The sequence below is a fragment of the Tamandua tetradactyla genome, chromosome 19 (assembly GCF_023851605.1).
Source record: "Tamandua tetradactyla isolate mTamTet1 chromosome 19, mTamTet1.pri, whole genome shotgun sequence".
Lineage (NCBI taxonomy): Eukaryota > Metazoa > Chordata > Mammalia > Pilosa > Myrmecophagidae > Tamandua > Tamandua tetradactyla.
Genome location: NC_135345.1, coordinates 71704697 through 71726348, shown reverse-complemented (window position 1 = coordinate 71726348; position 21652 = coordinate 71704697). Strand labels below are relative to the sequence as shown.

At 35.3% G+C, this 21652-nt stretch overlaps 2 protein-coding genes across 10 annotated transcripts in view; one reads left to right on the top strand and one right to left on the bottom strand.

The window, feature by feature from the left end:
• GRSF1 (G-rich RNA sequence binding factor 1) overlaps nt 1–5980 on the top strand; it is a 60085-nt gene extending 54105 nt beyond the window's left edge. For both annotated transcript variants that reach the window (XM_077137055.1, XM_077137056.1), the window contains exons 7-10: nt 664–785; nt 2380–2515; nt 2900–2976; nt 4634–5980. In XM_077137055.1, the coding sequence (XP_076993170.1) occupies nt 664–785; nt 2380–2515; nt 2900–2949 (308 nt within the window). In that variant the 3' untranslated portion in view covers nt 2950–2976; nt 4634–5980. The remainder of the gene's footprint in view (nt 1–663; nt 786–2379; nt 2516–2899; nt 2977–4633) is intronic.
• Nucleotides 5981–13624: 7644 nt separating this feature from the next.
• Nucleotides 13625–21652, bottom strand: part of RUFY3 (RUN and FYVE domain containing 3) — a 140198-nt gene continuing 132170 nt past the window's right edge. For 7 of the 8 annotated variants that reach the window (XM_077137050.1, XM_077137044.1, XM_077137045.1 and 4 more), the window contains 4 exons: nt 20524–20582; nt 18134–18161; nt 16827–16895; nt 13625–15062 (listed from right to left, as the gene is read on the bottom strand). In XM_077137050.1, coding sequence (XP_076993165.1) covers nt 14919–15062; nt 16827–16895; nt 18134–18161; nt 20524–20582 — 300 coding nt within the window. In that variant the 3' untranslated portion in view covers nt 13625–14918. The remainder of the gene's footprint in view (nt 15063–16826; nt 16896–18133; nt 18162–20523; nt 20583–21652) is intronic. The other variant, XM_077137049.1, reaches the window with a different exon arrangement.

Genomic DNA, 21652 nt, shown 5'->3' with positions numbered 1-21652 from the left:
CACATGTTTTGATTTCTGTTAAAAACTTTTTTTAATTACTATACATGTGTAATTGTAAGATCATGAGAAAAGGGAATTGAATTGAAAATAAACTTAATATGCATTAAAGTAGTTTAATATATATAGAAAGAAAATTATTTCACTGGGTTTTTATTTAATCATTTTTATAGATCATTAAAAGTTGAGTAATACAAGCATAATAATATGAGGTAAAATGTGAACATTTTAACTAAGCTGGGAAAAATTTTGGGTACAGAGCAAGAATATTGACTGAAGTTAGAGTTTTTGTTTTCCTATGGAAATAGTTCCTTTGATTCTTAGAGCAACATTTAAAACTTTTGAAATTTGATAAAATCACTTTTTACTGTTGACCTGGGATTATCCTTTAGCATATTCTCTTTTTTAGTGCCTATAACTCAGAATGTTTATCTTGCCTTTATGGTTTCTTTCATAATCATTTCAAATTTTCTCTGCTGTTAAATTTTCTCTGGTGGTAATGGTTTAAATCACTAAATGTTTATGCATGTTCAGGTGATACTTGTTAGATCTTTATGACCTTTAAAGCCACTTTTCTCTGCTGGTTCAAGACGATAGAAGGTTTTGATATAAAGGTCATATACCTAATTATATGTTGTTGACAGTGTTTTTTGTTCTGCCTCTCAGAATTGCCTAAGGAGATGTCAGAAAAGCTACCAGAGGCTGTTGATTTTGGGACTATGCCTTCATTACATTTTGTCCACATGAGAGGATTGCCTTTCCAAGCCAATGCCCAAGACATTATAAATGTGTGTGGCAGTAAGATATTATCCAATATCAGTAGGTTGGAGAAAGGTTCTAGAATTGAACCTCTAGTAATTTGGGGAAAGTAGAGAAGCAAATAAAGTATTATGTGACTATTGATAAAATCGGTGTGGTTCCAGAGGTATGTTTCATTTTCTGTAGCTTAAAAATGTGGGGTTTTATTATATCTTAAGATCAAGAAAAATAAGACTAAAGATGTGAAATAATAGAGTGTAGGTTTAGTATTCAAAGTAAGGAAGTTGTTAGAATAAGTTCAACTGATTTTTTAAATGTAATTTTTTCTCTTTAATTTGTTTTTATTGTGGTAACGTGTGTATGTATAATATAAATATGTTTCAAAATATAAAATTATCTATAAAATTTGTCATTTTAACCAATTTTAAGTGTACAATTGAGTAGCATTAACTAAATTTACAATGTGGTGCCATCATCAGCACCATCCATTACCAAAAGTCTTTCAACACTTGAAACAGAATCTCTACCTAGTAAGCAGGAGCTCTCCATTCTTCATCCTGCCAGTCTCTGGTCTACTAAAATCTACCTACTTTATCCATGAATTTGTTTACTCTAGATATCTCATATATGTGGAATCGTAGTATTGTGCCTTTTTTGGGGGCTGTTATCAATTAGCATACTTTTCCAAGACTCCTCTATCTAATATATCAGAATATCTTTCCTTTTCATGGCTAAAGAATATTCCATTATGTGTATGTATCATGTTTTGTTCATTCATGTGTCTGTTGATGGACACTTGGATTGTTTCCACCTGTTGCCTGTTGTGATTAATACTTTATAAACAATGGTGTGCATGTATCTCTCTGAGAACATGTTTTCACTCTGTATGCATGGAAGTGGAATTTCTGAGTCATATGGTAATTCTTTGTGTAGCTCTTTGAGGAGCCGCCAGCGTTTTCCACAGTAGCAGAACCATGTTACATTTCCACCAACAAAGCATGAGAGTTAAAATTTTTCCACATCCTTGCCACCATTTATTTTCTATTTTTTTAAATAGCCATTTCTATGGGAGTGAGTTAGGATCTCACTGTGTTTTTTTGGGGGGGGTGCATGGTCCGGGAATCGAGCCTGGGTATCCCGCATGAAAGACGAGCCTTCTACCACTGAGCCACCTGTGCACCCTTCATTGTGATTTTGATTTGCATTTCTCTGATGGCTAATAACGTTGAACATCTTTTCATGTTCTTATTGGCCACTTACATGTTTTCCTTGGAGAAAGAGTGAAAGTATATGTGATGGATAAACGGAGGATGTGTGTAGGAGAAATAATAAAAGTGGACCTTGGTTTAAAAAAAGTTTGAGAACCATCTGTCTAGTGACTGTATTTATAATTTTTAGTTCTCTGTTAATAAATATTAGAATTGTAATCTGGATTTCTGGGAAAACCAGAGAAAGCAGAAGAGATGGTTCATCTATAATTACTTTACTGATGAAGTCAGAGATTTCCTAAAAATAAATTTACTAGGGGTGTGAATCAAAGTCCGAGGTGAAAGTGCAGGGCCACCAGACTACTAGAAAGTGAGCCTGATTTTATGTTCCTTTTGGCTTCCTTTGTTTGTTTAGTTTTTTGCTCCACTGAAGCCTGTTAGAATCACCATGGAGTACAGTTCCAGTGGGAAGGCTACTGGAGAAGCTGATGTGCACTTCGATACCCATGAGGATGCTGTTGCAGCTATGCTGAAGGATCGATCTCATGTTCGTAAGTGCTGCTCATGGGTTTTCTGGTTGCTTTTGATATCTGGCTTTGATTACAAGTGTTATACCCTGTTTTGGGGTTTGCTTAGAATTTTTCTTTAGATAGATTATACTCTTTCAATAATACTAAATTATATTTTAAAAGAATAAGGTACTGTATTATAATGAAGAACATTTTATATATCTGTTGATTATTCTGTATATTTCTGTCCAGAGTTGGGTAGGTTTTCTTTTTATTTTCCTTCTCTTTTTCTTTTTTTTAATTACAGAAAGTAAAAGAGCAAAGAGTTTGAGTTGCTATCTGGATTATGAAAAAAAAAGTATTTGCTGCCTTTCCCACTTTTTAAAAGTTAATGTTTTTTTGTTTTTTTTTGTTTATCATCCTCAGATCATAGGTATATCGAACTGTTCCTAAATTCGTGTCCAAAGGGAAAATAAAGACTTACATGAACTGCAAATAATAAGGTAAATTTAAAAGGTGTAAATGTGAAAATTATTGTGAAACTCATCTAGGAAATAGAACTTAGTATGATTGTACGGTGGCATAGCACATTATCCCCATAAAGAATCTTTTTGCATCATTCCCAAAACTCATCATGTTGTGTACCTAACAATTTTTTCACCTTTAGAAGGTGTAAATCAAAGTAATGCTATAAATCTGACCTTGCATTAGCTTTTATTCCCACTGAAATTTAAATACCACATTTCCTCAGTTCCTCATTCAAAGATATTTTTATTTTTATTTTTTTGTTCCCCCTATTATTTATTTACTTTTAATCCTTATGTTTTACTCATCTGTCCATAAGGTAGATAAAAGAAGCATCAGACACGAAGGTTTCACAATCACATAGTCACATCATAAAAGCTGTATCATTATACAGTGATCTTTAAGAAACATGGCTACTGGAAAACAGCTCTACATTTTCAGGCATTTCCCTCCAGCCTCTCCGTTAAACCTAACTAAAAAGGTGTTATCTATTTAATATGTAAGAATAACCTCCAGGATAACCTCTCAACTCTGTTTGGAATCTCTCAGCCATTGACACTTAATTTTGTCTCATTTCTCTCTTCCCCCTTTCAGTTGAGAAGGTTTTCTCAATCCCTTGGTGCTGAGTCCCAGCTCATTCTAGTATTTTGGTCCCACATTGCCAGGAAGGTCTACACCCCTGGAGTCATGTCCCATGTAGAGAGGGGGAGGGCAGTGAGTTTGCTTGTCATATTGGCTGAGAGACAGAGGCCACATCTGAGCAACAAAAGAGGTTCTCCTGGGGGTGACTCTTAGTCAAAGATATTTTTAAAATGTTTAAAATGAAATGTCTGAAAATAGAGAGTATCATTCATATGCACACTTAATGTTTCATTGTTTTTTTTGAAAATGGTGGCTGTGTTATGAATTACATGGTTCCATGGTGTTAGCCTTTCTTTGACAAATTTCCTAAATATGTCTTGACATCCCTTCCCTTGACTAAATGCTAAATGATACCTTTTTCCCCCATAAAGTCTTTAAATATGTTGTATTGTCATTGTTTTACATATAGTGGTACATTTATTATTTTTTTTTTTTTTATTTTTTTTTTAGAAAGACAGAGAAGGAAGGAAGGATAGAAGGAAGGAAAGGAGGAAGAAAGGGAAACATCTTTAAACATTTTCTTATTTTATTATATTTTGTTTGTTTGTTTGTTTTTTTTTACATGGGCTGGGGCCGGGAATCGAACCGGGGTCCTCCGGCATGGCAGGCAAGCACTCTTGCCCGCTGAGCCACCGCGGCCCGCCCCTATTTTTTTGAGACTGTAGTGATTTCTTGAAAACATATGGGGCATTATTCCATTGCTATGGTAAGGTTAGGCTATTTTTGAATATGACATCCTACAACCTTGTAGTGCTTAATATTTATATTAATTAAAATCTTTGTATTTTGTGCTCAACTCTGAAAATCTGTTCTCTTCATACCAAAGATGCAAGCCTTAATGCCTAACTTGTTTTCCTTGCCCTGATTTGTCAGGTAACTTGCACTAAATCAGAAAATAAAAAAATTCTGATTTTGTTACTTTAAATGAATGGTATGGAAGCATTACTTTTCATTTTGAGTAAATGTGCAACTTTTTCTTTTGTTTTATTTCAGGATGAAGCAAGAAGCATTTCATTTGCACATCTTTCTTGGACATGGGATACAAAGTTCCAGTTTATTAGCAGCAACTGCTGGAGAATGGATTTTGGGGTTTTGGGTTAATTGCTTCTAAAAAAAATTTCATAGTGGACTGTTTAGAAAGAGAGAGGAGAGATTGGGTTTGAGATTACAGAATAAACTACAATTTTTTTGCTTAAACTGTCCAGGATCTGATTTAAAAATCCTGATCTTTATTTTATATGACCAGACAGTTTTTCATAGAGGATATGGTGTCCAGTATAAAGACTACGTATTTTTATTCAGCACTGATCTTTGAAACTTTCCTTACAGTTTTAAAACAATCAATTCAAGGTTTTGTTCTTTGCTTCTGAATTGGGAGTTTTAATGTAAAACTCTTGGTTTTGAAGGTTCTTATGAAATAAAATGGTGATTGATTTTAACCATGCCCTCACCAAAGCAAGGAAAGTTTCCAGGCCTTTGAACCAGTGTGATTTGGGAGGGTGGTTTTTAAATGTAATTGATTACTTACATAAGAGTAAGAATTAAAAAACAAAATAAAACAAACAAAAAAATCCCCACAGGTTAATTGGTGTAAACAATCTGGTAGAACTTGATGTTTCTAGAGATGTTTTGCCTTCCTTCCCCTTAGCGGTATCTATTTAATGAGGGAATTCTAGTCAAAAAAATTGTTTGAACTTCTCCCTTCCCCTTTTTAATTTGGTTTTGGGTAAATCTTGAGGGTAATTGTTGGTCACGAAATTGAGGTGGCATGTTGAAACAGTCCAGACTGGTAAGGACTTTAATGGCTTCACTTGAATTTAAACCAGCTCTAGGTAGGATAAATTATGTCTCCTCATTTGCTTTTTCAGTGGGGTAGCACATCATATATTTTAGAACAGTTAGGGGTGCCTTGCTTAAATAAAAATAGCATTTAATGTATAATTGTGTGAAGGATTTTTGGATAAAGCTGTACTTCTGTCACGTGTTGGCAGTACTTTCTGCTTTAATATTAAACAGCTTGTTATTTAAGTATTGGGTCAAAATGGCTGGCTTCAAAATGTAGTCATTAATAAACTAACTTTATCTGCGCCTGTGTAGGAGAATTAAAGTCCTGTATACTTTCTTTGCCTTGTTGCTGTTCTCAGGGTGACAACTGCCATGTAGTTACCAGGAGATGAAATTCTAGTTCTTAAAAACAAATTAGTTCAGATTTCTGAGAGATCTGGAAGAGAGATTTTCTTCTCTCACGTGATACGTAACCAACTTTGATACCAGCTAAGATAAGAAATCATTGTACTGTAAGTAGTCAATAAATGAAGGCTTGTTTCAGGCTGAAGATTACCTAAGAGTATTTATTATTGGAGTGTGTGAATCAACTGTGAATATATTTTTATTACATCAACTCCTTATATATTTGATATAAGAAGAAATGGTTAATTTTTAGCTGTGCTTGTTATTATCATCCTGTAAGAACATGATTTAATCAATTCTTTAATGTCTTCACTGGTACTGCTTAGATGATAGTGTGTTCATGTGTGGTTGAGTGTGCCGAGTTTTGGGAAATGCTGCTTGTAGTTGGCTGTGTCTATTAGAAAATAATTTTTTTTTCTCTCCCCTAAGTAGTGGGTATTTATCTACTGTGGGAAAAATCTGTAGTGTCCATTGGATTGCAGTTGGTAAGGACTTAATTTGCAATGACTTTTCAACTCATTTTCTCTGGGAAAAGAATAAGACAAGCGCATTAAAATGCTATGTGATAGGTAAGCTTGAAGAGATGCGATTCATGACACAATCATGGCTGAATTCTCGGTACAAAAGGTGCCTGGTTCCTGGGAAATTTTCTTAGGAGTTCATACACTTTAGTCTACTCCCTTTCCTTAGTTACTGTTCATAACTTAGGCTAGTAAGTGAATGATTTCTACCAAATCAGGGGATACATTTCTGTCTTCCTAAATTTGACAAAACCGAGTTATGCATCACCATTTGCTGTTGGTGGAAGAAATGACAGTGAATTTCCGTTTTTCTGTTTGGGTCCCTTTTGTTTTATTTTAATCTCTTGTGGTAAAGCTATCAAAAAGGATGGCATGGGTTAAAAGTGGGACTGTTTAACACAGTGAACCCTGTTATGCATGATGACTGTGATTAATAGTACAAATATAAGAATGTTCTTTTGTGAACTAGAATCACTATTGCAAGGAGTTTAGTGATGAGTGGATTATGGAGGTAATATACCTATGCAAACTATGAACTGTAGTTAACAGCGATATTTAAATAATCTCTCATCTTTTGCACCAAATGTACCACATCAGTGCTAAGTGTCAAAATAAGGGGGATAAAGGAATGGGGTTTTTCTTCTTGGAGTAATGAAAATGTTCGAAAATTGTGGTGATGAATACACAATTCTGTGATGATGCTGTGAGCCATTGATTGTACACTTTGGGTGGATTGTATGGTGTATGAATATATCTCAATAAAACTGCTTTAAAGAAATAAGAATGGTGGGGTGGGTATCTAAGGCCAGGGTACCATGCTGCTTTGGCCCACCTGCTTCCCAAGGAATTGCAAGGGAGAACTCTGAAGTATGTAGGTAGTGAGGAGGAAATTGCTTAAGATTTTAAGCCAATCTAATGTGCTTACTGATAACAGAGTGAAGCAGAAACAGGAAGCCAAATGCTTCTGCCAGGTGGATGGGAGATGGAGTTTCTTTGGGGCAGAAGCTAAATCCTTCTCACTACTTCTGCCGTGTGGGGAGGAAGAAGCAAAAGAAAGCTACCTCCATGTAGGTGACAATTTGCAGCGATGACTGCGTATTAGTAAACTTGCCTTATTATTAAGTGTCTTCTGCCCTAAATAATCTTTAGCAGATTGCTATTTGGAGATTTTTTTTTTCTAGGTTATACTCCATTCCTTTTGTAATTTAAGGTGGTTTCCCTTAAAATACATGAAGGGATTCACATTTAATAGCTAGTGTATTTACAGAAAGCAGAGGCAGGCTCAAGATTCAGGGGCTTTGAAAACAATCATGCTCTAATGTAGAAATATGTTTTCCCCTTGAATTTAGCAGATTTGAAAATAATCTGAAGTTGGTAGGAAGGGGATATAGGAAGGTTCAGTCTGGTTTTTAAGCCTTGATGTGAAAATAAAAAATAGTGGAGTAATTTAAGAAAAGTTTTAGTTTTTGAAGGAGATAAAATTCAAGAGATAGAATGGAATATACAGCAAACAGTCTCCCTCCCACCCTGTACTTAAGCCACTCAATTCCACTTCTCAAATAACACATCAGTTTTTAATGCAGACTTCCAGAGGTATTTAGTGTATGTATATATATATAAGTAAATATTAATACACATTTTATTTTTGAATATAAATTATAGCATACTGTACATACTGTTCTGTACTTTTTCTCACATAATATATCCTAAAGATCATTCTGTATAATTATAGAAAATCTTTCCTTATTTTTATGATTGTACAGTATGGGTGTATGTAATTTAACCTATACCTTAATTATGAACATGTAATTCTTTCCTATCTTTTGTTATTTTAATGCTGAACAGAATTACCTTGTATAAACTTACATTCCATTTTGTATATACATAAATTTCTCTGTAAGATCAATTCACTGAGGCAAAGCATACACTTAGAATTTATATCTAAAATTAAATTTATACCTAAAATTGTTACACAGCCTTCCATGGTTTGCACCGGCAATGCGAGTGCCCATTTCCCCATAGCGTCACTGATATGGCATTATCAGTCTATTCTTTGCCAATCTGATAATAAAACACAACCATAGTAAACCAATGATACTCTCTTAAAAGGTGGCATTTTTTCCGTATGTTTAATTAAGAGTTGGGATTTCCTTTTCTGTGAACTGTTTTAATATCCTCTGCTCATTTTTCTTTGCTTTTTTAAAAAATTTATTATGGAAAATTTTAAAGATAAAAATATAATAGTTGTTAAACTTCCTATATAACCATCAACAATTAGGAAATTATTGTCAATCTTGTTTCATCTATCTCCCTATCCACTTACCTCCCATTAATATTTAAAGCAAATCCCAGATATAGCATCATTTTTATCTATAAATACTTTGCTGTGCATCTTTAAAAACAAGATTGAAAAATATTATTCCTTAAAATAGTATAACCAAATATCTACTTACTTGAAATGCCTGTTTTGCTTGTTTGTTTATTTGAAATAGGATCCAAACACATTGCAACTGATTACACTCTACTCATATATTCCCTTGCAACATTTTATTATAAAAAGTTTCAGGCCTATAGAAAAATTGAATTTTAAACACTCCTGTACCTACCGTCTAGATTTTGTAATTAACATTTTTCAGTATTTATCACATCTGTTCATCAGTCCATCTTTTTTTTATTTTATAGTAGGTTGCAGATCTTAAGCTTTTCAGCATACATATTTACTAGCTTTTTTTCCTTAAGATAAAATTTACAGTGAGGCGAACAAATCTCAAGTGTACTGTTAAATGAGTTTTGATGTACAACTGTGTAAGCCAAGCTATAGAACACTGTAGTCACATAAAAAATTTCTTCATCCTGTCAATTTCCTGCACTTCTTTGTTCCCCTCCCCTGCTCTGGCTGGCAGCCAGTTAGGATTTTGTTCACCATAGATTAATTTGGCCTATTTTAGAACTTCATATGAATGGAGTGAATCATATAGTATGTATTCTTCTGTAAGATTTCTTTCACTCGGCATGTTTTGAGATTCATCCATGTTGTTTCAGCTATTACTCCTTTTCATTGCTGAGTAATGTTCCATTGTATGAAGATGTCTGTTTAACCTTTCAGCTGTTTCCAGTTTTTGGTTATTATGAATAAAGCTGCTATGAATATCTGTGCAATCTGTTTTGTGGACATACATTTTAGTTTCTTTTGGGTAAGTACTTTGGAGTGGAATATCCTGAGTTTATAGGGTTGGTGTAGCAAAGTGTTGGCTCTATTGTACACCCTCACCCCACCCCCAAAACACTTGGCAGTCCCAGTAGGTTCACATCCTCAACAATGTTTGGTGTTGTCATGCTTTAGCCGGTCTCTATGTACTGATATCTTGGTATTATTTTTAGATTGTGGTAACAATCTAACCACTTCAAGTATCCACTTCAGTGGCTACCATAACCACCATCCATTACCAAAACTTTTTCATCTATTGTATCTACAGAAACTCTACTTATTAAGCATTTTATTCCCCACCCCACTGGTGGTTACCCTATAATTTTTTAGTCTTTATTGTGGTTTTAATTTGTACTTCCCTGACAATCACTTTTTCGTGTGCTTATTGACCATTCAAACATGCCCGAAATGCTTGTTTCTTACTTCTTTTGGTTTATGTTTCCGTTTCCATTTCTTTTTCCTTGTGTGGGGTTTTTTTTTTAAGAAATAAGATTAACATGAATAGTTGACCGAAGTCTGGATTTTGCTGATTGCCTTAGTAATGCTGTTTATTGGCTAATTTTCTCTTGGATTTGGTCTTCCTAATTAATTCGTAGGGGTCCTTTATTCCTGCAGCTAAATAATTCCTACCCAATGGTTTGTCATGTGTTTTTATTTTGCTTATCATGGAAGCAAATTATTTTTGTGTCTGAATCCTTAAATCTCCCTTTACTGGCTTTTGGGGTTCTATGTCAGGATTAAGGTATCCAACAAAGTGACTGTGAAGTACCTAGTAATAAGACATTTAGGTCTGTTGTCATGGTAGACTAGAATATGGATGGACCCCATCAAAACTCCATGAAGGTCAAAAAGGTCAAGATAAATTTAAGTTTTTCAAGTGATTCATAGACTAAATTTGAAAGCTACAGGTGAAATATCAGAAATATATTCAAGAGTTGTGGTCCCAAACCATACTTGGTTCTAATAGCAATAGAGAAGAGATTCTCAGTTTTCTACCACTTGACAGTGATTGAATTAAAGACCATGAACTAGAGATCAAAATTTCTGAAAGGGTGGTTGTAACTCCATCTATTTCTTGTCCCCTCAAGAAAACAAATGCGGATATTACAGGACTAACAGGAATAAACTATTCATGATAGACCTTGTAATTGAATATGAATATTGTGCCGGAAAGCAGCACTCCAAAATGGTAAGATACTACTACTCTCTGGAGACCTTACACTTTCCCCTCCTTCCCTGCCTATAGTAAAGAGTTATCTGTTTACTATGTTAAATTACTAATTTAGGCATTTGACATCCTCAGCAATACTTTCAACTGCTCACTGGTTCTATTTTTAAACTAATTTTGCATTTCAAGATAATATGCTGCCTTCGAATAGTTTCTGTCTTTTAACCTAGTTATACAAATTGTTGCTTGTCAGATACTTGGTTTCCGATCTGGTAGATGGACAAGCTTACATATTATTTTAATGGAAAAAATGTTGAACTGTCCCCAGGAATGTTGAGAATAAAACAGAAGACCTCAGTAGTTGACAGGGTACAAGCCAGGAAATGTCTAGTATCATTAAGATTCGACCTGGGAGAACATTTGGAGACAGATTAGGTTAATTTATCAAAACAGGTCTAGTTTTACTGTATGTCTGAAATACAAGCCTTTAAAAAGGGTGTACGTTTTTTGTTGAGCAAACTGAAACGGCTCTGAGAGCTGTTTCACAATCACCTAGGTGCCTTTCACAGAATGGTTAAATTCCCTTTAAGAGCTTCATCATACATTTTTATAATTCAACTATAAATAATAACTCACGGACCTTCTCATAGCTCAGCATCAATTTTTGTATTTAAATGAACTTTTAGAATAGTTTGACTTTGAGAAAATTAAAAATAGCACAGAATTCCTGCCTACACCTTAACCTGATTTCCCTCTTGTTGACATCTTAATGTTACCACAATACATTTGTGACAACCAAGGAACCAACATTGGGATGTTCCTATTAACTGAAGTCCACGCTTTTCCCAGATTTTATTAGTTTTTCTCCTAATGTCCTTTTTGTTCCAGGATCCCACATTACATTTGTTTTTATTTTTTCTAGCAAATCTTTATTTTCCCACTATACATCATAGTTGTCTCTATAAGAAAACATGTATAATTTTTTAAAGGATAGTTTTATTTTTACACCATATAGAATTTTTGACTTTCACTTCGAAAACTTGGCAATAGACCTCTCCTTAGGTCACGACACATGAAAAGATTGTCTTTTATTCTGGTTTTGACTTTCAGCAATTTAATGACTGATCATTTTACTGAAATCATACAATGATGTAGGTAGTCAGAAAATGAGATGCTACTGATAAGGGCCTAAAACAACCATTGGATTAAATTATGCACCCCAATTTCAACGTATTCTAGATCTTGATCTACATTCCTGTGGGTATGAACACACTAAATATTTCCTGAAGATGTTATTTTTAGGTAAGGTGTGGCCTACCTGAATGTGATTGGATCTTAATCCGTATTACTGGAGTCCTTAAGAGAAAGCCATAGGAAGGAACCAGAATCAGAAGTCAGTGGAACCTTGCAGAGAAAGGAGAGGTCATCACCATGTGAAGGGAAAAGCAAGGAACCATAGGACTGCCGGCCGGCCAGAATGCTGCCGACCTCTGGCGGGCAGAGCAAACCTTCCTGCTGTTGAAAGTGTAGAACAATACATTCTTTCTGTTTAGACCAACCCAATTGTGTAGCAGCCTGGAAAACCAGGAAACAATTCTGAAATTTGGGGGAAGTGTCTTCCTGATGTGATCAAGAACAGTGTCTTAGTTTGGGAGGCCTTAAAACCAAGGTCTAAAACATATGCACAGGCTGAGGTAGTTTATTTAGGTCATTAATCCCAGGAAGCAGAAGTTAGAGGTTGAGGAGAATGAGAAACAAAGGTGGGAAACTGCTGACTACCTCTGTGGATAATAAGAACTCAGTTCTGTGGGAGACCTTCCGAGGAACTTGGTATAATTCTCAGGGATGTTCTAGTGAAGGACAAGGGGGCTGAGAGCACCTATCCACTAATTCCTACCTCCCCTGCTAGGGGTTGCGCCTTGAGGCACATTTTTTTTAAACTTTTTTATAAGTATAACATATATACAAAGCAAAGAAATAAAAAAGCAATGGTTTTCAAGGCACTCTTCAACAAGTAGTTACAGGTCAGATCCCCGAATTTGTCATGGGCTACCACACGATCCTCTCAGATTTTTCCTTCTAGCTGCTCCAGAATAAAGGAGGCTAGAGGGCTTAAATATTTTTTTTATCATCACAATCGACTTCTTTTCCTTCCTTTTTTGTAAAAAATAACATACAAAGTAGAACATATTTCAGAGTTTGACATGGGTTACAATTCCACAATTTTAGGTTTTACTTCTAGCTGCTCTAAGATACTGGTGACTAAAGGAGATATCAGTGAAATGATTCAGCATTCATATTCATTTGTTAAATATAATCTTCACTGTATAACTCCACCATCACCTTTGATCTTCCATCCCTCTCTTCAGGGGTGTTTGGGTATGGCCATTTTAACTTTTTCATATTGGAAGGGTCTGTCACTAATATGGGGTAGGGAGAGAGAACCATCTAATGTTCTGGAGAGGCTGGGTCCCCTTGAGGCACTTCTTTTTATTTTTAATTTATTTTTAATTATGATACATAACCACATACAAACAAACATTCTTATCATATGATCATTCCGTTCTTGTTATATAATCAATAACACATTATCATCACATAGTTGTATATTCATCATGATCATTTCTTAGAATACCTGCATCAATTCAGAAAAAAGCAATTAAAAGAAAAAATTCATACACACCATACCCTTACCCCTCCAATCACCAGCATTTCAATCTAAATTTATTTTAACATTCCCACATTATGTTTAGATTAACCTTAGATGTTTTTTATGACCTCAATTTCTCAGGCTTTCCTTGTTTTGATGAACTTGACAGTTTTAAATCATACTACTGGTCAAAGAAAGAAAAAGCATAAAATCTTAAAGGGGAAAAAAAAGAATCAACAAACTAGGCTAGACTTATTGCGCTTTATTTGTCCCTAAAAGTCTTAAACCTTGGCTTCACCAAGTAACAGGCGAGACTTCTAGAGTAACAACTCTTAGGCTGCAAGCCTTTCCAGGAGACAGAATTTAATCAAACACCATGGTTCCAGGATGTTTCCACCCCAGAATTCTAAACCAGTCACAGAACTGTATCTTCTTAGGTCTTAAATAAAAAGTATGATACACATAACATAATCAAAATAGTGCATTCCATCTCTTTCATTCCCTTGATGAATGTACTTCACTCCTTTCTCCCAAGGGTTTGTAACCAAGATGTCTTGAGTGTTCTTTCTAAGAAACGTGTCTACCAGCAGCTGTACTCCTTGGCTTAGAACATAATGGATTTTTTTTTTTAACAAGAAACAATACCTATTTCTGAGATAATTGTTCTCAGTCATGAATAAATTTATTTTATTTTAAACCTAACCTAGCTTTGCTTTCATCAATACTTCCTATTTGAAGAAGTCAAATCCTAACTTTAAAGCTTACAATTTCTGTTATTACTTGGGAGGAGGATGGGATTGGAGAAGAAAGTTGTCTTGTTTTGTGGTAGGAGATTCTGAGAAGGGCAGATATTTACTTTTCAAATCATTAGAGGAAAAAATATTCCTCTTTGATCTGATAATGAAGTCATTTGTAAGCCAATACCAGAATCTTTTTGGTTCTGACACAGTATAACATTGTTTTAAGTACATTCAAAATTTATATTACTCTTTAATTTCTCTTTTCCCTGAGTTTGGGTTCACAGTTTGGTAGAAATAACTTAAAGAGGTAGTTAGGAGTGAAGAGGAAAAAATGTTTATGTCTAGCAGCATCTGGGAAAACACATAACATCTGTCATTTTGATTTCAGTTAATACTTATCTTTCCCCTGTGAATCTTAACATGTAGTAGAGATGATCATTTTCCTTTTTAATCTGCTTGGGCTCCCCTTATAGCTATCCCCACATTATCGCTATTCATAAAAATGAGTAATAGCCCTTACAAAGATATGCTATACAAGAAACCCTTCAGAGTGGGGTATTTAGATTTTGAAGAGAAAGGCTCAACTAAGTAACTTTTATTCATATAGTCATTAGGGAAAAAGTAAAATTTCTAGCACCACCAACCCCTGCCTTCTCTCCTTGGACCTGATGTCTCTAAATGATTCCTCTCATCAACTCTTCAGTTGATTCTAAGGCCTGGGCTCTTAGGGGATCCTGACATCTAACACAGGTAGAGACTAGTGCTGCATAAAAATTTTGGTCCATCTCTTGTCCTCTTGTCTTATGGTGGGCTGGTGCAATACTGCTTCAACAGATGCTTGTGACAAGGATTGCAGACTCGCTCAGGCTTGATACTTGAAGGAAGAGGCAGTTCGTTTGTTGAACAAGCATTACAGAAGGTTCCTTTGCAGTTCTTACACATATTCTACAAGGAAAATAAGAAGTTAGGCTGAGGAAAAGAAGAGGAGCAAGGGACAAAGATGCATGGAATATAAAAGTCCAAATACGGTAAATGCTCGATGCCCATTCAAGTACTGTCTGAATATTTACTATTTGTTAGACGGTATCTGACCAGACACAGTACTAGCCTACAAAGAAGCTTATAGTTTCGCTTTTTTAGTTTTGAATGAAGAAGGAGTGTCACAAAATTCAAAAGAACAGATAATACAGAATTATTCATCTTTGTAATACACTACATGTTTCTGTTTCCTATATTCACATTTAGATTGGACTACTTCTAAAATTAGGCTGCAAGTACGTAAGCATACTCCAAAAACAGGCAGTAACCGAACAGTGGATTGGGTGAATAGCCTGGGATTTTAAAAAAAGACTGAATATGAACTCTGTATAATTCCTAATACACTGATGGGCTTCAGGCTTTCCTGTGATGCTCAATAAGCACATCCGTTAGGGTGTCAGTGCGGCAGAAGCACAGCTTCTAGTGTCCCGTTTATAGGGAAACTGGACGCTCAAACACTTTGAATCTATAATGGCCAAGAGCTGGGACAGCATGTCAGTCACAATGGCAGGGTCACAGACAAGATTGTGATAGGATAGCACATACATAGTTCCAAGGGATTCTGTAAGACTGAAGAATAATTCTCCCTGTAAAATGCTACTTTCATCCCAAGCAATTTATCTTCCTGAGGATGCAGTGGAAGTAGGGGGTCACTCCAGGAGGCATTTTCCTTTAACACTGAAGTCAGTTTGCATGGCTTCAAAGGGAAAAGCTGGAATTCGATGAGAGGTTTCCTCTAATTTAGAAGATATTTCTGTAATTACACTTCCTATTCTATAAAGGTAGTTTATTAGTTATCTAACTGCTAATTTAAGAGTAGGTCATCTTGTAGTTTTGTATGTTAAAATTCAGAAAGATCACAAATGGTGGTGTGTGTATGCAGTATTCCAGAATTTGGGCACATTTCCTGTTTCTCTTTCCAGGACCTGTTTCTTAAACTCACCTGCCTACAATATTTCTTTAGATATTGTATTAAATTTGCTCATGACAGTACTGTGTACTAGGCATCAAACTAGATGCTGGGGGGTACTACTGTGAGCAAGACACAGTTTTAGCTGTCAAAGGAACTTACCTACCTTTGCTACTTTAGGATAACGTCCATCCAGGAGGGCAGTGACCCTTGAGGATCTGGGGGAAAACAAGTGGCTTCACGGGGAAAGTTCACTTCCTTTCAAAGGCTGTTGCCTCAAATAATTAAAAGAATTCTCCTCCCCCAATCCTATCTTATCTGTTCTAAGCAGGATGGAATATAGAAATGTGGACTTTGGAGCCAAAGTCAGGTTGGAATCCTGGCTTTGCCACTTACTGTTTGCGTAACTTAACATCTGAGCTCAAGTTTCTTCATCCATAAAATGATGACATAAAGGACGTAAACTTCACAAGAGCAGGGACTTAACTACTTTGTGTATTATTTTCTCTTTAGCACATGGAATAGCACATGCCACACAGTGGGCACTCAAATACATTTATTTTTATAGGGATATGACTTACCTACAACTGAAAAAGCAGAATAGGCACACACAAATGCTTGCTACCTTTACTTTTCTCTCCACTCCCTGCACTGAGAGGAGTCATGGAATACAGTGGGGAAGTCCCTATTACTCTGTGAAAGGGGTTTGTGCTCTAATGGCCATCTCTATGAAGAATCTGTTCAATTCTCACTGTAGTTACCTTGGTTATGTTGCCATCTTCTTGGCAGAGCTGACACACTTGTGGCTTTTCAGAGACCTGCAGCTGATCCTAAACCACACAGTTAACTAGTTAGTTACCTCCAACCCCAGAGACATTACTACTTTCAGAATATGCCGTTTTAGTTACAAAATTAATAATCACAGTAAAGACTCTCTGAAAACTAAAAAGAAAATGACATATATTCCTACTACCTTAATATAGTTCTGACACTATCACTATCCCCAGTTCCTTTGTCTTTTCCTTTGGCGTGCATAGTCCAGGATTCGAACCCGGGTCTCCTGCATGGAAGGCGAGCATTCTACCACTGAACCACCTGTGCACCCCTTTAATTTTTAAAATAAAGAAAAATGTGATTTTATTTATAAAAAGGAAATTCAAGCATATAGATATAAAGTGAAAAGTTTAAAAAGTAAAACAATGTAAAACTGCCCCATCCCTCTTGTCTCACTCTACCATGGAGAATGGAACGCACTAGGCTTCATTTTATATCTTACAGGCATGATTCAGACCTACTGGCATCTATCATCTTTCTTATGGGGTTGTCACATTATTCTATTCATAAAGGGTTTTAACAGTAATTTATTTTTACTTATTTCTAAGTGATCAAGAAGTATTTTTTCTATTTTTTTTGTGGAGAAACTAAGGCAAAAGGAGATAGTGAGTTCTTTTAGGTCTCATAGTGTATCAAAGATAACCTAAAATAAGATTACATGACTTTTCTGTAAATCTGCTAGATTTTTGTAAATCTAGAATTTCTCTAATTAAAAATAATAATTAAAAAAACCCAACAGTATGCTAAGTGAAAGAAACCAGACACAAAGTACTATATATTATGTGATTCCATTGACATAAAATATGAATATAAATCTATAGAGAGAGATATAGAGTAATGGTTATGCAGGGCTAGGGAAGGATAGAAAGCTTGAGAGATGACTGCTGAGAGGTATACGGCTTTTCTTTTTGAAGTAAGGAAAATGTTCTAAAATCGACTGTGGTGACAAATGCACCACTCTGTGAATATACTAAAAGATTGTACATTTGGTATGGATGTATGGTATGTGAGTACACCTCAATAAAATCCCTTTAAAGAAAAGTAAGAACCGCTGTTTACTTAGCAAACTGGGCATACATATACTGTATATGTTTAGGACACTGTTCAAAGGGTGGCATACATAGAGACTTGTAAGCATTCATCTACATCCTGTGCCACCATGTTTACTGGCTAGGCATGTTCCAGATAACTTCCTAATTTATACAAGATGTTGTAGGACAGGAGGTTCAGTTACCTGTTTTTCCATAGGATGAGACTGCAGCCTACAATGGAGAATTAAAAACAGTAACAAATAGTAACTCACTTTATTTCCATTTATATCATGTCAATTAAAAGTTACAATCATTTTGTCAAAAAAATAATACCTATGTTTATTTTATGTTCCTGGGAGAAGCATAATTACTAATCTTGACCTCCATAAAAAGGAAATATCGGCATTAAATCTATTACTAGACTCTGACCCTTGACCTATATTATGGTTCCTGTTTAGAAACAGATTTAGAGTTATCCTTTACTTTCCCTTTTTACTACCAAGAAAATGGTTACCATTTATGTTTCTCAATATGTAAAACTCCAGCAGTCAGTGCCACACATTTTAATAGCTTTTAATCTATCTGGTATGGAAATCTGCCCTTTATCATATGCCATATATTAATTTCCTCTCCCAAACATTCCTAAAATGTGAACTTTAGCAAAATGAATCAAGAAAAGAGAAATAAATGATATTACCACATGACAACCCTTTCAGGTTGAAATATTTCTTCATGAGGCTAAGCCAAGCTAAGCCTGATTTTCCCAACTTGGACTAGAACCTGAATGAGCACAGAAGCAGAGCCCACTTTGCGGTCTAGGAAAAATGCATCATAGATATATAATACTTCCTATTCTCTTCGGTTGAATGGCTTTGTGACCACTGAAAAAACACCATGGGATGACTAGGCTTTCACATGTTTCCTGGGCCACAATCCCAGGAAGCCCAGGCTAGACCCTGAAAGCATCTATTCTATCATGCAGAGACAAAAAGCTTATAAACAGAAGTCATAATAAATATTTCATGTCACCCAGCCTCTCTGTGCTCCCTCAGTTTCCTCATCTCTAAAGTAGGGATACGTGATTATACTTTCATAAGAAGAATTAAATTTGTAAGGAGATAATGAATATGCAGTACATTTTCTATACTGCAGAGCACAGTACAAATATAAGGTGGCATTGTCTTTTATAATCCCGAGACCTAAATCAGAACCTTGCATTTAAAAAACACTTTTGAATATTTGTAAATGACTTGGTCTTTTTGTCTGACCCTGCAAAGCAATTAGAAGTCCAAGTCAATTTTACAGCCCTTCTAGTAACATTCCATGGCCTATGTAGATCTGTAGCATTTGATGGGCTATAGCTTAAGGTATCTCTGGATCAGACACACTCCGGGGGGCAAAATGAATGGCTCTGAAATCATTCTGGCCTCGGAGGTGAGGAGATATGTTTAGGCCAAGCACCTGCACAGTCAGTCTACTGGACCATGTGACTTCTCTTCTCCAGCAGCTGCTTCTCCTTCAAATGACATACTACTGGATTTTTGAGACATTGAAAGCTTTGACAAGGACACATACCAAAAAAATATACTGTACAGGTCTCTTAAAACCCCTCTATTACATCTTTCCTCATCATAAACCTTTTTAAAAAATTTTTTTGTATGCTGTGTGGTAGGGGTCATAATTCATTCTTTTTTCACGTGAGTATCCTGTTACTGCAGCACCATTTGTCGAAATTTTTAAATCTTTTTTAATTTTTTTGTGATGCTGTATGGCGGGGGTCACATTTCATTCTTCTTCCATGTGAGTGTTCCCTTATTGCAGCACCATTTGTTGAAATTTTTTTTGCTTGGTTTGGTTTTTCTTTTGTTTGTTTTGCTTGTTTGTTTGTTTGGGGAAGTGCATGGGCCAGTAATTGAACCCCGGTCTCCCGCATGGGAGACAAGAATTCTACCACTGAACTACCCTTGCACCGCTAAACTTTTTAACTTTAATGCAGCAGCACTAAGTAATATTTTGCTACATTTCTACCTGCTAAAATAACTGTCAAAGGTCGGTTTCCTTAAAATGGATCCTATGCTCTTTATAGTGGGCAAATCAGATGAAGAATTAAAAAAAGGAATCAAGTTAAACCAAGGCCCTTTAGAAACAGGAGATAAAGGAAATGGGAGGATTTATTTGAAACATAGTAGCCCTTCACTTAGTATACAGGTGGAAACGAGTCATACTCAAATACACTAAGAACCTAAGGAATGCTCTGATTTGTACTTCATTCTCTTGGGATACTAGTCCAATAAAGATTATTAATAATCTTTCAAGTGATAATTTGAGTTTGGGGATTAGTAAATTAAGAATCAGAGGGCAGACTGACACTTCTTTCTTCTAAAAATGGACTAATGGGTTTGGTTTAATACATGTTATCTGGTTTCTTATTTATTCATTTCCCCTTAAAAACATTTTTCTGGCACTGTAGTATCATAAAAGTCGGCAGTTGGTCTGGGTGAAGGCCATTATGAAGGAGTTATAGCAAAAGCTCCCTCTTTCCCACCATCCCAAAATAACTTTATATCTTAGTTAATACTTGATTGACAAATACCTGTGGCTTTCTTCAAAGGGTGTTTTAACATTTTCCTCTTGGATTCTGTGCTTTTCAACCTGCCAAAAGAAAACAGCTCAATTTATTAATTATTCACAAAGCTAAGTGATGATATTGCAAACATTTTCTTCTTGATGGCTCTGCCTTGGGTATAGAGCTAAAGAAGCTTTTTTTTTATTATTATTAGGGAAAAGACCCATCTTTCAAAGACTTTTTCCCATTCTCTGCTCTGAGTAGCTTTTAAAAAAACTATTCTGACAGTCTGCAACATATGAATTTTCAGAACAGATATTTCTTTAATTCCTGAGATTCAGATAAAATTACTTATGAAGTGGACCCAAGGTATATGTTATTTCTTAGGAGAAATACAAATTTTATTTTTCCTGGATGAACTCTGAAAACCTGGTAAAACAGCCTGGCCAAAGACATATCCAACAGATTGGATAATCCTATTCAATCAAGCCAATGTCAAGACAACTTTTACAGCCTATACAATTCGAAATTTTCTACTCTGAAGGACTGATGTAAAGTTCTAAAATGTATTTCAACAATGCTCTACTGCCCTGCCTGAGCAATCTTAAGGGATAAATTATTTTTGTGGTACACATACACTGTGTCCTGCCTTGACCTGCTGCTCACTTGCCTCCAGAAGTAAAGTGCATGTTCTTAGAATGCTCAAATATCAAGGAAAGGCAGTCAATGCATTATTTACTCTCCAATCTTGAGTATATTATCCTGTTGGAAATGCCCAATGCAGAGCAATGAGAGATTGAGAGATTCACTGGAAAAACAGGGTAAGATAGCTCAAGATTTTAAGTAAACTTCTGAAAGCCCATATAAAAGATTTTATGTTCACTAAATTAAAACAACAAAGATGTCATGCTACATAGTGAATGGTACTTTGCACATTTCAAATTATTAGTATTAGATACCATGTAATAAATTTCCATTTACCATTCTTTTTTATTCTGCAGCAAATTAGCAGCTTACTCTTCATACATTTTAATGAGAAGCTTATAAATTTGTCCTGCTTTATTACATATAATATATACACAAATGAGGTGATTTTTTTTCCCCTCCATGTTTGGCCTTTAACAACAATAACAACAAAAAATCACACTTTTCTAAT